The 12,340-nt window shown below is 40.9% G+C and overlaps 1 protein-coding gene across 11 annotated transcripts in view; it reads left to right on the top strand.

The window, feature by feature from the left end:
• Nucleotides 1–12,340, top strand: part of VPS13B (vacuolar protein sorting 13 homolog B) — a 357,629-nt gene that overhangs the window by 26,904 nt on the left and 318,385 nt on the right. For all 11 annotated transcript variants that reach the window (XR_013393869.1, XR_013393870.1, XR_013393871.1 and 8 more), the window contains exons 4-6: nucleotides 9,113–9,230; nucleotides 9,437–9,604; nucleotides 10,013–10,194. Coding sequence is in view for 7 of the 11 variants with exons in the window: in XM_077932818.1 (XP_077788944.1) it covers nucleotides 9,113–9,230; nucleotides 9,437–9,604; nucleotides 10,013–10,194 (468 nt within the window). In the remaining 4 variants the exon portion in view is untranslated. The remainder of the gene's footprint in view (nucleotides 1–9,112; nucleotides 9,231–9,436; nucleotides 9,605–10,012; nucleotides 10,195–12,340) is intronic.

The following is a 12,340-nucleotide window of genomic DNA, read 5'->3' as shown; positions in this document are numbered from 1 at the left end:
TAGGACTTACTTCTGAATAGATGTGTAGGTTTAGCACTAATAGCTACAAAAATTCCCAGATATTGTAATTCTTACATGTTTGGTACTGTACACATTTTAGATCATCAGTTAATTTTATAACAATAGAATGTAGCATGTCTGTTTGCTGCACGTTGCTGTTACAGTAGATCACAGAAAACTGTCAAGCAAAATTATTTTGCACCATACTTAATGCTACTATTATTGTTATTTCCTTTATAAATTGCTTCCCATGGAGTATTTTGAAGCAATTTACAATATAATAAAACATAAACACACACACTATGTGCAAACCTTGGTTATAGTTCATGGATTGTTTGGAGTGAGACAAACCACGAGCCTGGTTTGGATAGTGTGTTAAGACAAATCATGACATTGCTCATGGCAGCGAAGCAGCAACAGGACAGGAGGAAGAGCAAAACCGCTGCAGTCTTCCATCAGGGAGTCTATATGTTTGCATGTTCACACAAAGACATACCGTATTTTTCGCCCTATAGGACGCACTTTTCCCCCTCCAAAAATGAAGGGGAAATGTGTGTGCATCCTATGGGGCGAGTGCAGGCTTTCGCTGAAGCCTGGAGAGCGAGAGGGGTCGGTGCGCACTGACCCCTCTCCCTCTCCAGGCTTCAGGAAGCTATCTGCAAGCCTTGGGAGCCCGCGGGAGTCCCCCCCCTGGGCTCCCCCGGCTTGCGCAGAGCTGCCTGCACCCCGAAGCCCCGGAACGCTGAGCAGTCGCGCCGGGGCTTTGGGTAGCTGTGCGCAAGCCGCGGGAGGGCTCCCCCATCTTGCGCAGAGCTGCCTCTTATCCCGAAGCCCCGGCGCGCTGAGCAGTCGCGCTGGGGCTTCGGGTAGCTCTCTGCAAGGCGCGGGAGCCCGGTGCCGGGCTCCCGCGGCTCGCGGAGAGTTGCGTGCACGCTGAAGCCTGCGCGCGCTGAGCTCAGCGCACCCAGGCTTGGCGCAGCTCTCCACAAGACACGGGAGCCCAACGCTGGGCTCCCGCGGCTTGCGGAGAGTTGCCTGTTCTGGGGGCTGGGGTCGGGGGAAGCTCGGGCTTCGCCCGCCCCAGCCCCGCTCCTTGGGGGGCAATAATTTCCCCCCCTTTATTTCCCCCCCAAAAAACTAGGTGCGCCTTATGGGACAGTGCATCCTATAGGGCGAAAAATACGGTAGGTTGACTTAGCATTCTGTGCCAATCAGCTCACTGTGTTCTATCATTTAAGGCTTTCCCCTCTCAAATTATATTTTTATAAACTATAAGAAACAGGTTCCTAAATCTTTACTCCACAATCCTGCAGTACCTTCACGTAGTCTCCATGCAGATGTAAGCACTATTAACTTAAAATTCTTTTGATCCGAATCATCCTCCAGAGTCATTTTTAAAGCACATTTTTACTACTCGCTGTTGCTAAATGTAGCAAAATATTTATTTTTGGGTAGAGAAACATGATCCAGCAACTCCAGGAATATTTTGGGTTTATCAAGATTCGCAGGATTTGCTTTGGGGGTGGGGGGGAGTTCTCCATACCTATACACTACTGATTAATTTTCCATGGCATTAAAGACTATGACAACCTAGAAATATAGAAAGCCCAAAGCTGAGGTTCAATAACTCATAATGGTGTAAAGTGATACAGATTTTAAATTATTTTGGTATCCAATTAAGTCAGGAATAGACCCATTGAAGTAAATGGACTTAAGATCATCATAACATACCACCCTTTGTTTGGGCTTTTGTCATCTTTTGATACTGCATATTCTCATTGAAAATATCCTGGTAAATGTTCTGGGTTGATGTTATGTCTTTAATAGCTGTTATAGCCATCCTAATTCCAAAGCCCATGATCCTAATTTCTCCATTTTGTTGCTCCAGTATCAATGCTCTGATTGGTCCCCCTTTAACCATACCAGTACTTATTATTTTAAACTCCATGAGCCATGACTTATCTGTTAAGACCCAAAATATTTTATTCTTATTATTCAGTGTGTTTGTTTCCACTCCAAATTATTTTAAAGCTCTCCTGAGGTACATTATGAAGACTTCCATAGACATTTCACCTTGCTTTTAATTAGGTGTGCTGTATTCCTTTCCAGCAAAGCTACATGCCTATCAAATTGCACCTGGTTTTCATACATCATTATCTCCTTCTGACTTGTGAGAATATTACTTCTTAAGGTCATGCCATTGAGTTTGTGGTCTTATCCTTGCATTTCTACATCAACTGTATTTGTCTGAGGAATTAAGTGACACCAAAGGATATGAGCCATGCATATGCACGCTCAGCAGAACGTTTGCTTTTCTTTTGTTTCTTCCTTTAAACATGTGGCTCTGTTGTTGCCTTGTAGAACCTAGAAAGCGGGAAGCTATTCCTACCCTTTATTTACATACAATGGGAAATCTAAACTAGATTCTTAATCTGGACCATGGAGAACTTTGTGGTACCCCAAAAAAGATGTATGTGGGAGGAGTCAGTCATGCAGCGGAATGTCAGTATATAACATGAATTAAAGCAATTTTAACATATATAATGACAGAATAATACTATACTGTAATAGTAAAATTTGACTCTACCTTTGCTACAGACTATTACCATGGTTTGCTTTAATTTGAAACTTTACATTATTTTCTCTGTAAACACTCAATACTCCCCAAGCTGCTTCTGTCTGGCATTATGTACGAAAATTGCAAGATGTATCCAAAATTTTACTTTCCCACACTTCCCTTTTCCCCTATGTTACTTGTAAATCTTTCTTACTCCATCCTGTTCAGTCTGCTTTCCATATTTTTAGTAAACTAGTTGAATATTGGAAAGCAACTCTTCGTTTTTTCCTTTTCCTAAAGTTTGAAGATCTCCCACACCCATTCTTCTTCTTGGTTCATCTGAAATAAGTACTGTACTTAATAAAAGAAATTTATTTATTTGCTGTAATTATGGTAAAATAATCGGATAATTCAGTAGCAGAGAGAGAGAGACATGTGAATATTGCTTTCCATGTAGGCTGTAAAATCTTGCAACCTTGTGCATAACTTTTCAAATGAAATTGTTTACACAATGGATGATTATGTGTCTATTCAAATTATGTAGCATCCAAAAATAAATATTGTAACTTTTAACAATTTAGAGTGCAGTAATCAAGACTGGATTGGATCCAGAGAAGAACAAGCAAACTTATCTAATGCAACTGTGTTTTCCTGGCTCCTCCTTCCCAGTGAACCCCACTGAACCCTCCCCAAACTCCTATTTTGCTTGACTGACACAATTCCAGAAGTATATTGGCGAACTGAAACATATTCAGAGAAAGGTTATAAGGATGGCTAAATATCTGACCATCAACTTATGTCAGAAAAGTCTGAGGGAATTGGCTCAGGTTCTTATCTCAGTGCTTTGCCACACCTCAAAAAACTGAACAAGCACAGCACAGTAAGCTTTCAGCAGGTGGCTGCAAATGTTGGCTAGGCTTGGTAAGCAAGTGTTGGTTTCTGCAGGTCAGCTTGTAACGTCCAGTTCCACCATAATAGCACAACATTACATGAATTTATTAACACAGATATTCATTGAATGAAGTGATGTAACTGTTGATATTTTTAAACAAAACTTTTTATCTAAGATTATTTCCACCACTTTTGACATGGTTTTCCCCTTTCCGATTGTACAACTATTTTTCCTTCTGCCCCCCACCCCCAAATAAGCCCTCCACATGTTCATGTTAAAATACTGAACAACATTTTTGTTCCTTTTTTTGATACAGTCACAAGTAACGTGGGGAAAGTGTAGCATGAATTAAGGTAGAATACAGAGGATTTCTCCCATTCACCCCTTTTTGAACTGAGCTCTACATTGATTTGTTTTAAATAAAAATGTTGGCTGTAATGAATGTTTATAAATGGAAATATAGTTGATTCAAGCTACAATGCAATATAGCTTTTCTAAGTTGCATGGACAGAGAGTTTCAGTGATACAATCAGGGAAAATCTGCATCTAGAAGTAAACTCTAGCCTTAGCCTGTGAACATTCATGCTATAAAAGTGTTTGCTTGGCAATTCTAAACACAACTCCTAAGAAGTAAGCTACACTGGAGAAATTAGAACTTAAGGTAAAGGTAAAGGTAAAGGTACCCCTGCCCGTACGGGCCAGTCTTGACAGACTCTAGGGTTGTGCTCCCATCTCACTCTAGAGGCCGGGGGCCAGCGCTGTCCGGAGACACTTCCGGGTCACGTGGCCAGCGTGACAAAGCTGCATCTGGCGAGCCAGCACAGCACACGGAAACGCCGTTTACCTTCCCGCTAGTAAGCGGTCCCTATTTATCTACTTGCACCTGAGGGTGCTTTCGAACTGCTAGGTTGGCAGGCGCTGGGACCGAGCAACGGGAGCGCACCCCGCCGCGGGGATTCGAACCGCCGACCTTTCGATCGGCCAGTCCTAGGCGCTGAGGCTTTTACCCACAGCGCCACCCGCGTCCCACAAATTAGAACTTACTTCCAAATAAACATGCGCAGGACTCCTTTTTCAAATGCAGCTCATTCTAATGGTGAAGCATTGCTAGGATTGCAGGATTGGACTTGATGCTTCCCTTTACTTTTTTAATAAACAAAACCTAGGAGCACTTATTGCACTAGTAAAAACTGCTTGTAACCAGTTTGAAACAAGAGTTTCAGATATTAAATGGGGTGTTCATCCTCTGGGTTTGTATTAAACATGGTTCATGCTGGTGCAAACCATGATGAACCATGGCTAAGGACAGTGGGAGGAAATTCCTGTGGGGGTGGATAGGGGTTGCAGAAGTGAATTCATGACCCTGGGACCAGCTTCTAAACTTTAATGACATTACATCTTTATTTCACTCGATGCTGATCTGTATTCATGGGACAGTGCTATTTGAAATTGGTGTGTTTAATGTGCCTCCTTGTGATTTATATTTTTTAGCATAGCATCAAAATGTTTAAGCCTTTTAAAGTACTGATGATTATTTTTCCAAATGTCTATGTTTTCATTAGTGTGCCTTAGCTTTTGGTGTTATTTTTGGCAGCAACTGAGCAGAAATAATCTTGTTTTCAGTTATTTGATTTGTATGTAATCCAGGACATTTTATTTAATGTTAAGCCACTTAAAAATGCTACTTGTCTCTGCTTACGACTTATGAAGGAAGTACCAAGGCCTGGCTCTATCAACTTGGGATTGAGGCCCTTTGGATCTTAGGCCAAATTGATCCACTGAGGATATAGCCCATTGGTTGCCCTTTCCTTATTGAAACCACTTTCTGTCTCAGGAAACATGGAGGAGGGGAATAATCATAGAGGATGAAATAGGAAAGAGAAAGGGTGTATGAAGAGGGGTTGGTTCTTTAATGCATATATATTGCTGTTTTTCCTGCTCCTGCCTCGAATCTACAGAATGATTGCAGAAACTTATTGGGACCTGTGCTAACAAATGCAGGATAAGATGCATGTGTGGACCCAAGACTAAGTTAGCTGGCATATTGTCATCAGATCAACTTGCAGCCCCTGACCCTTATTCACTGACATCTGTCTCAGGAGAGCACTTTGGAGTTGCAGAAACAAATAAATATATAAAAATATACAGTGTTACCATATTTTAATGTGTATAAGATGCCCCTATGTATAAGACAACCCCCTTTTTTAAAACCCAAAATTAAGAAATTAAGTTGTTTAGCCTCTTTTGGGGGGTGGGGGAGGTCACTTCTACCAATTGCTCACCTGCCTGTCTGCCACTGCCAGTCGCACACCTCGCTGCAGCCGCCAAATGTCTGCTTGCTCACCGCCACCATCAGCCCCCGCTCACTTGCCGCAGCCGCCAATCGCCTCCCCGCCTTGCCACAGCTGCCAGTTGCCTGCCCAATTGCCGCAGCCAGAGCCAATCGCCAGCAGGCCTTGCTGCAGCCACCAATCACCCGCCCAATCGCCGCTGCCAATCTCCTGCTTGCTGCTGCCATTAATCGCAGGTCCCCCCCCCCTGCATTCATTATCTGTGTATAAGTTGACACCCAATTTTTGCCTATTTTTTTTTAGCAAAAAGCATCTACTTATACACGGTAAAATACGGTACATTGTGTGATTATAATATATATGTAAATATATACAAGTGTAATATATGTAAATAAATAGTGGGCAAAGTAGCATTATTCACTTCAGAAACCAGCTTTTCTCCTTTGTGAGCTATTCCTCAAATACTGGAAGCACTGACATCCCCTTTATCTTCTCTATATTTCCAATACAGTGGTGCCTCGCAAGACAAAAAGAATCCGTTCCGCGATTCTCTTCGTCTAGCGGTTTTTTCGTCTTGCGAAGCAACCCCATTAGCGGCTAAGAGGATTAGCGCTATTAGCGATTTAGCGGCTTAGCGGCTACTAAAGGATTAGCGGCTAAGCTGCTAAAAGGCTATTAGTGGCTTAGCGGCTGTGAAAAAGGGGGGGAGCGGGGGGGAAATGGCGAGACTCGCAAGACTTTTTTCATCTTGCGAAGCAAGCCCATAGGGAAATCCGTCTTACGAAGCGCCTCCGAAACGGAAAACCCTTTCGTCTAGCGGGTTTTCCGTCTTGCGAGGCATTCGTCTTGCGGGGCACCACTGTAATAGTCATGCAGACAGAGAAACCTTCCATTTTACTTAGTAGCCACCTTTCATCAGGTGGCAGTCCCAGAAGTGTCAACGCAAAAAGACTCTTAAATCTTTATAAAATTAAAGTTTGTCTGTGTTTTTTTTTAAATAAAACCTGTTTCATCACGAATGCCATAGTTGCAGGGGGAAGCTCGGCAAAAGTAAATATGAGATAGGTGGATTGTGAAATGATTATAGGGAAAAGTATTTAGAGTTCTTTCAGATTTAGGCACCTACAATCACAACTAAAGTTTTTTTGGAATAATTCCTACAGTTATTGAAACCTTTTCTTTTATGAAATCCTCTATTTGAATTCAAGCTAATAAAATGGGAAAATATCATTTACATTTCTTAAACTTTAAAATGTTTGTCATATGCTGTGACCTAGATTTATTAGACTGTAGTAGTTTTAGTGCATTTTGGCTGGGAAGTGTGTCCATGACATCAGTGTAATCTATGCAGTATGTGATTTCAGTTGGTCCCAGTGTTAAATATTTTCATAATTATGCTGGTTTTGGCAGTTAACTTGGAACTTTTAATGAACATGTTTTATTTCTGGGCTTGTGAGCAGCCACATATGTTTCAAAAATTAATTGTGTGTTTTCAGAGTTAACATTGAGCAGAAATATGTATGACTGCAGATTTCTTTGACATAAAAGGTCTAAATAGCAAAATAGTTCTTGTAAGGTCATGGCCACATGAGTTGCCTTGTAATAATTAGGGTTTACATGTTGTGTTAAATATATCATTAGCTGTTGTTCACTTAAAAAATAATATTTTGAGAGCTTCGCTTTGGGGTGATTCCCCCTCCCCATGTTGATAAGAACAAGCATAACTTGGTTTGCATGTCACATGAGGCAACATCTAAAACAGGTGGGAAAGTAGATCTGGCTAGTGGGTCCCGTTTTGCCAGGTGGCAAGCTGTGCTATAGAAGAAAAGCCAAGCCAAGCAAGGCTTGAAGTTACCGTCTGTGGTAGTGACTCAAGCCTGCTTTCTGCAGGGATCGGCTGTGCGACTGAGTTCTTCATGGGAATCTTGGTTGTACGGCTGACCCAGTGGGCTTGGAATCGCTGCCTCTTAGCTGATAGTTGGTGACTTCAAGCCCTCTTTGGGCAGAGGTCAGCTGTGCTACCCAGCAGTCTTGTTCTCACTGCCAGTCAGCTGATCAGCCGTGACAGCAAGTCTTTGCCAGTGAACCATCAGGAGTACGGCTTGAGGCTTTTGATTTTCTGTTGACAGCCACATCTGTGCTTGCCCCACATATGACATCCAGTTTGGGGCAGATGTGCATGGTTTGTGGGAAGACTGTCTCACATATTAAATTGGGATCCGTGCTGCGCCTTATTAGGTCTGTGGGTCAGAGTGCTACTACAGCATTCCGTAGAAGCCAGCACTTTTGATTTCTTTCTCTCCCAAACAAACCACAAAAGGAGGTCATGGACAAACCTTAGCTGCCTCTCATGGATTGCTTTGAGAGAAACAAAGCGCAAATGCTTTTTTGCACAGAACGCTAAGCTAGTGCTGCGGTTATTTTTCTCCTGGTTTGGCAAAAGTAGGTGTGGCGTGGCTACACTTTGAGCAGCATGCACTTGTATGCTGCTCTTGCATGGTAAACTATAATGTATTTTAGGCTATGGCTTCCTATGATGTGCAAACAGGGCCAGAATTTGATAACCTTAAGATACTCCTTTTGAATCCCACATTATTCAAATATTAATTAAATAGAGATAAACATAAATGCAGGGCTTTTTTTAAGCTGGAACTCACAGGAACTCAGTTCTGGCACCACTCAGGTGGGCGCCATTGACATTCTAAGAGAACGAGGGAGTCATTCATGGTGAGTTCTGAGCTCCTCTTTTTCTAGAAAAATAGCACTGCATAAATGACTTTTTTGCATCAACAAATACAAAGAATTGAAAGAGGTGTCAAAATACCAAGGTTCTTTGTTTATTACATTAAATAATTTTATATTAAAAAGAGATATTTCCGTTGAAAGGGAGAATTCTAGGCATCTTACACTGTACAGATGTAGTATCCTTTCGTATTGTTGTGAACAAGTACAAACGGCCATTGTGGCGGTCGTGTAACTGTAGTCTGAGAAATTTAAGCCGCAACCCCCTCTGAGCATGCATATATGGTTCTTTGAAACTGTTCTGTCCACCAATCCAACCATTATAGAATGTTTAAAATGGGATAAGCAATTATAGAGCACAGTTGTCAAATTGTTAGCACTTTTGTTTGTTTTCATTATCTTGTGGTCAACAGCTTTTGTTTCTAATCCATTAGACCCCAACTTATCCATTCTGCTGTTCATTCCTTCCCCTATTACATATTTAATTAGTTTGTATCTTTCTTACCTTTGTTACTTTTCACTAGCAATCTGTTTTTTATTCTTTATTTTCTTTTTAAAAAATAAATTATTATTTTCCACTTTTTTTTTGGCCGTTGTGGATTCAGTATGAACATTTCTTAACTTTTATAGGATGATCATGAAAGCTGTGGTTCAAGTTCAACAAATCGTAGTACCACGGAAAGTGCAAAAGCAGCAGTGAAACCAAGAAGAATTCAACAGACTACTCCTGACCCAGATTTACCACCAGGTACTTTGTGATAAAAATTAATATAGTTATTTTTAGGACTCTGTTCTTTTGGCGGTTGTTAGTTTGCTTGAAGCTCAGGAAGCCTGATGTTTTGTTTTAAACACTTGATATCTCTTCAACTGGCAATTTTATTTTTTTCTGTATTTGGTAACTTGTTGGTAAGGTTCCCAAGCAAAGGGTTTAATAAAACCATGATTTCTTTTTAGGCTATGTACAGAGTTTGATCTGGCGGGTTATAAACAATGTCAACATTGTCATCAATAATCTCATACTCAAATACGTGGAGGATGACATCGTTCTGTCAGTCAATATCACTTCAGCAGAATGTTACACCGTGGATGAATTTTGGGATCGAGCGTTCATGGACATATCTGGTAAGAAGACTATTGAATTTTTAAATGACATTGTACATTTTTTTTAAGGTAATGGTCTAAAATAATTTTGCAGAAATAGTGATCAGAGAGACAAATATTGATCTATTTTAGAGGTGAACTTTATTCTCTGAGTTTCCCCATTGAGTTCTTACAACACGATGCATTGTACAGCTTCAAGCTTTTCAGATTCTGCACAGACTTGAAGCAGACACCAAGTAGGCAGCATTTGAAACTTCCTCACTCCTGCAGTCTCTCCAGCGTTTCGAATAAAACTTCGATATGTTAAACTTGTGAAGGGTCCTTTAAAAATCTTTCTATGTATTAAGTAGTGTGAAATAAATACGAGCGTTTGCATATTTACTTTGCATATTTGCTAAGAACTGAGCAACATTTTTCTTCCTTTGAAAGCAACTGATTTGGTCCTAAGGAAGGTGATAAATTTTTCCGACTGCACGGTTTGCCTAGACAAAAGGAACGCTAGCGGCAAGATTGAATTTTATCAAGATCCCCTGCTTTATAAGTGTTCGTTCAGAACTCGTCTACATTTCACTTACGATAATCTTAATTCTAAGATGCCATCCACTATTAAAGTAAGTACCTTTCTAGATCTTTTAAATTTGATGTATGAATTGTTTTTCACCATGTACTCCTAAGAAAAATGAAAATCAACCACCTAAAACAGATTAATTTCTGCTCTGCCTTTGGCACTCATTTCTGAGCCTCCAGATGTGAACATTGGGTGGCTATAGCCATAGCAGGACTTTGTGTCCCAGGAAGAGTAGTTTGGCTGTTAGTGGGTTACTTCAATCATTTTATACATTTTTTGAGATACAGCTTCTAGCATTAGTGTAGCTAATTCATCTTACTTAATTTAGCTACTTCTTCATAGTGTGAGCTTAAGGATACTTAATTCTTGTACTTGTATGGATAATAAAAAGGCTGACTGGGGTAATAGATAAGTGAGAATTCAAAAATATTATGATGTAATTCAAGGTACTTAATAGTCTTTAATGAGTTTGTGTATTCTAATCTACTTCAAGAGAGGATGCACATACTGTATGTGGGAACAGTGGTGCCAGAGCAATCTGAAAGCACATAACACCATGTACTGGGGATGTTTTGTGAATTTTTGAAATTAGATTGAGAAAGCGAAGTATTGTCTGTTCTGAACATGTTTCCAGATGTGTCCATGAGTACTGTAGTTTATCTGTCCCTGTGTGCAGCTAATTATCCTGATACTATTGATGCCAGATGCTGCATAGGAGTTGTTTTGCACATACATTTATCCAGTAGCATGTGGCTGTAGGGTCTTAATTCAGACTAACAATTCATTATTAGGTACTTAAAGCTATTCAGTTTAGTTTCAGTTTGTTTAACTGTAACAAACTTTCTCCTGTTTCTAAGCCAAGGATTGGAAGCAGTTATCCAGAGTGGTTCAGGATCTATAGGGCTCTTTCTAATCAATACAGCTATCAATCTGGCATTCTCTGTGGCATTTATCCGAGCTTAATGTTCTCTTAGATCAGGCATATGCAAACTCCGGCCCTCCAAATGTTTGGGACTACAATTCCCATCATCCCTGACCACTGGTCCTGTTAGCTAGGGGATGATGGGAATTGTAGTCCCAAACATCTGGAGGGCCGGAATTTGCCTATGCCTGTTTTAGATCTTCACAGTTTGCACTGCATGCTTTAGTTTCTAAATACAGTGGTACCTCGGGTTAAGAAAATTCATTCTGGAGGTCCGTTCTTAACCTGAAACTGTTCTTAACCTGAAGCACCACTTTGGCTAATAGGTCCTCCTGCTGCTGCCGTGCCGCCAGAGCACGATTTCTGTTCTCATCCTGAAGCAAAGTTCTTAACCCGAGGTACTATTTCTGGGTTAGCGGAGTCTGTAACCTGAAGCGTCTGTAACCTGAAGCATCTGTAACCCAAGGTACCACTGTACTAAAACGGGGATAGGGAACCTTGTGCAGTCAAGGGCTGCAGTGCCTCACGAGCAACTTTCTGGGGCTTCATTTTGGCAGGCAAGAACCATTATTACAGCTCAATGACACATTCCAGCCTGGCAAAAACACTCAAGGAGGGAATGAAGCTGCCTAGGGAGCAGTGTTGACTGGTTAGAGTATCAAGGACCAGGCACTCAGCCTCCAGCCTGAGTTCCCCACACCTGTCCTAAAGTCTATGACAAGCACTGTAGACAAAATTACTTGTCAGATTCTGGAATTGATATTTTCTCAACTTGTCTACAACTTTGCTATGCATACAGTAACACTAGATGGAAAGAGATGACAGCTAAAGTCATTTTGAGATATTTGTGCTCAGCAGCTTCTGAAACATAAACAGGTTCTTGTCTTCTATTAATCATAATAAACTCTGACATGCTAAATGCACTTCACTGTGGTACTATGCGGCTATTGTAGGTAAGCAGAATATTAAATCTTGGCCTTCTCTCTCTCTGAATCTTAAAGTTTGCCAAATTTTTGTTTTTGATCGAGGAATGAAGTTCAGTTGTGGGCTTGATCATTAACTTTCATGCCAGGTTTTAGCAGAGGGGATATTTTAATGGCAGAATCACAAACTTCTGACAGCATATAATGGAAATTTTGACACAGTCTTCACTAATGTCAATTGGTGCTGTGGTTCTAATAAGGAATTCTATGTTTTCTATTCCTTCATTACTTATATAGATGGTTTTAATGAATTCTGAGTTACCATAAAAAGCATGCCAGGGAAC

Source organism: Podarcis muralis, chromosome 8, assembly GCF_964188315.1.
Source record: "Podarcis muralis chromosome 8, rPodMur119.hap1.1, whole genome shotgun sequence".
Lineage (NCBI taxonomy): Eukaryota > Metazoa > Chordata > Lepidosauria > Squamata > Lacertidae > Podarcis > Podarcis muralis.
Note: the sequence above shows the minus strand (reverse complement) of the source record. Positions and strands in the feature narration are given on the sequence as shown.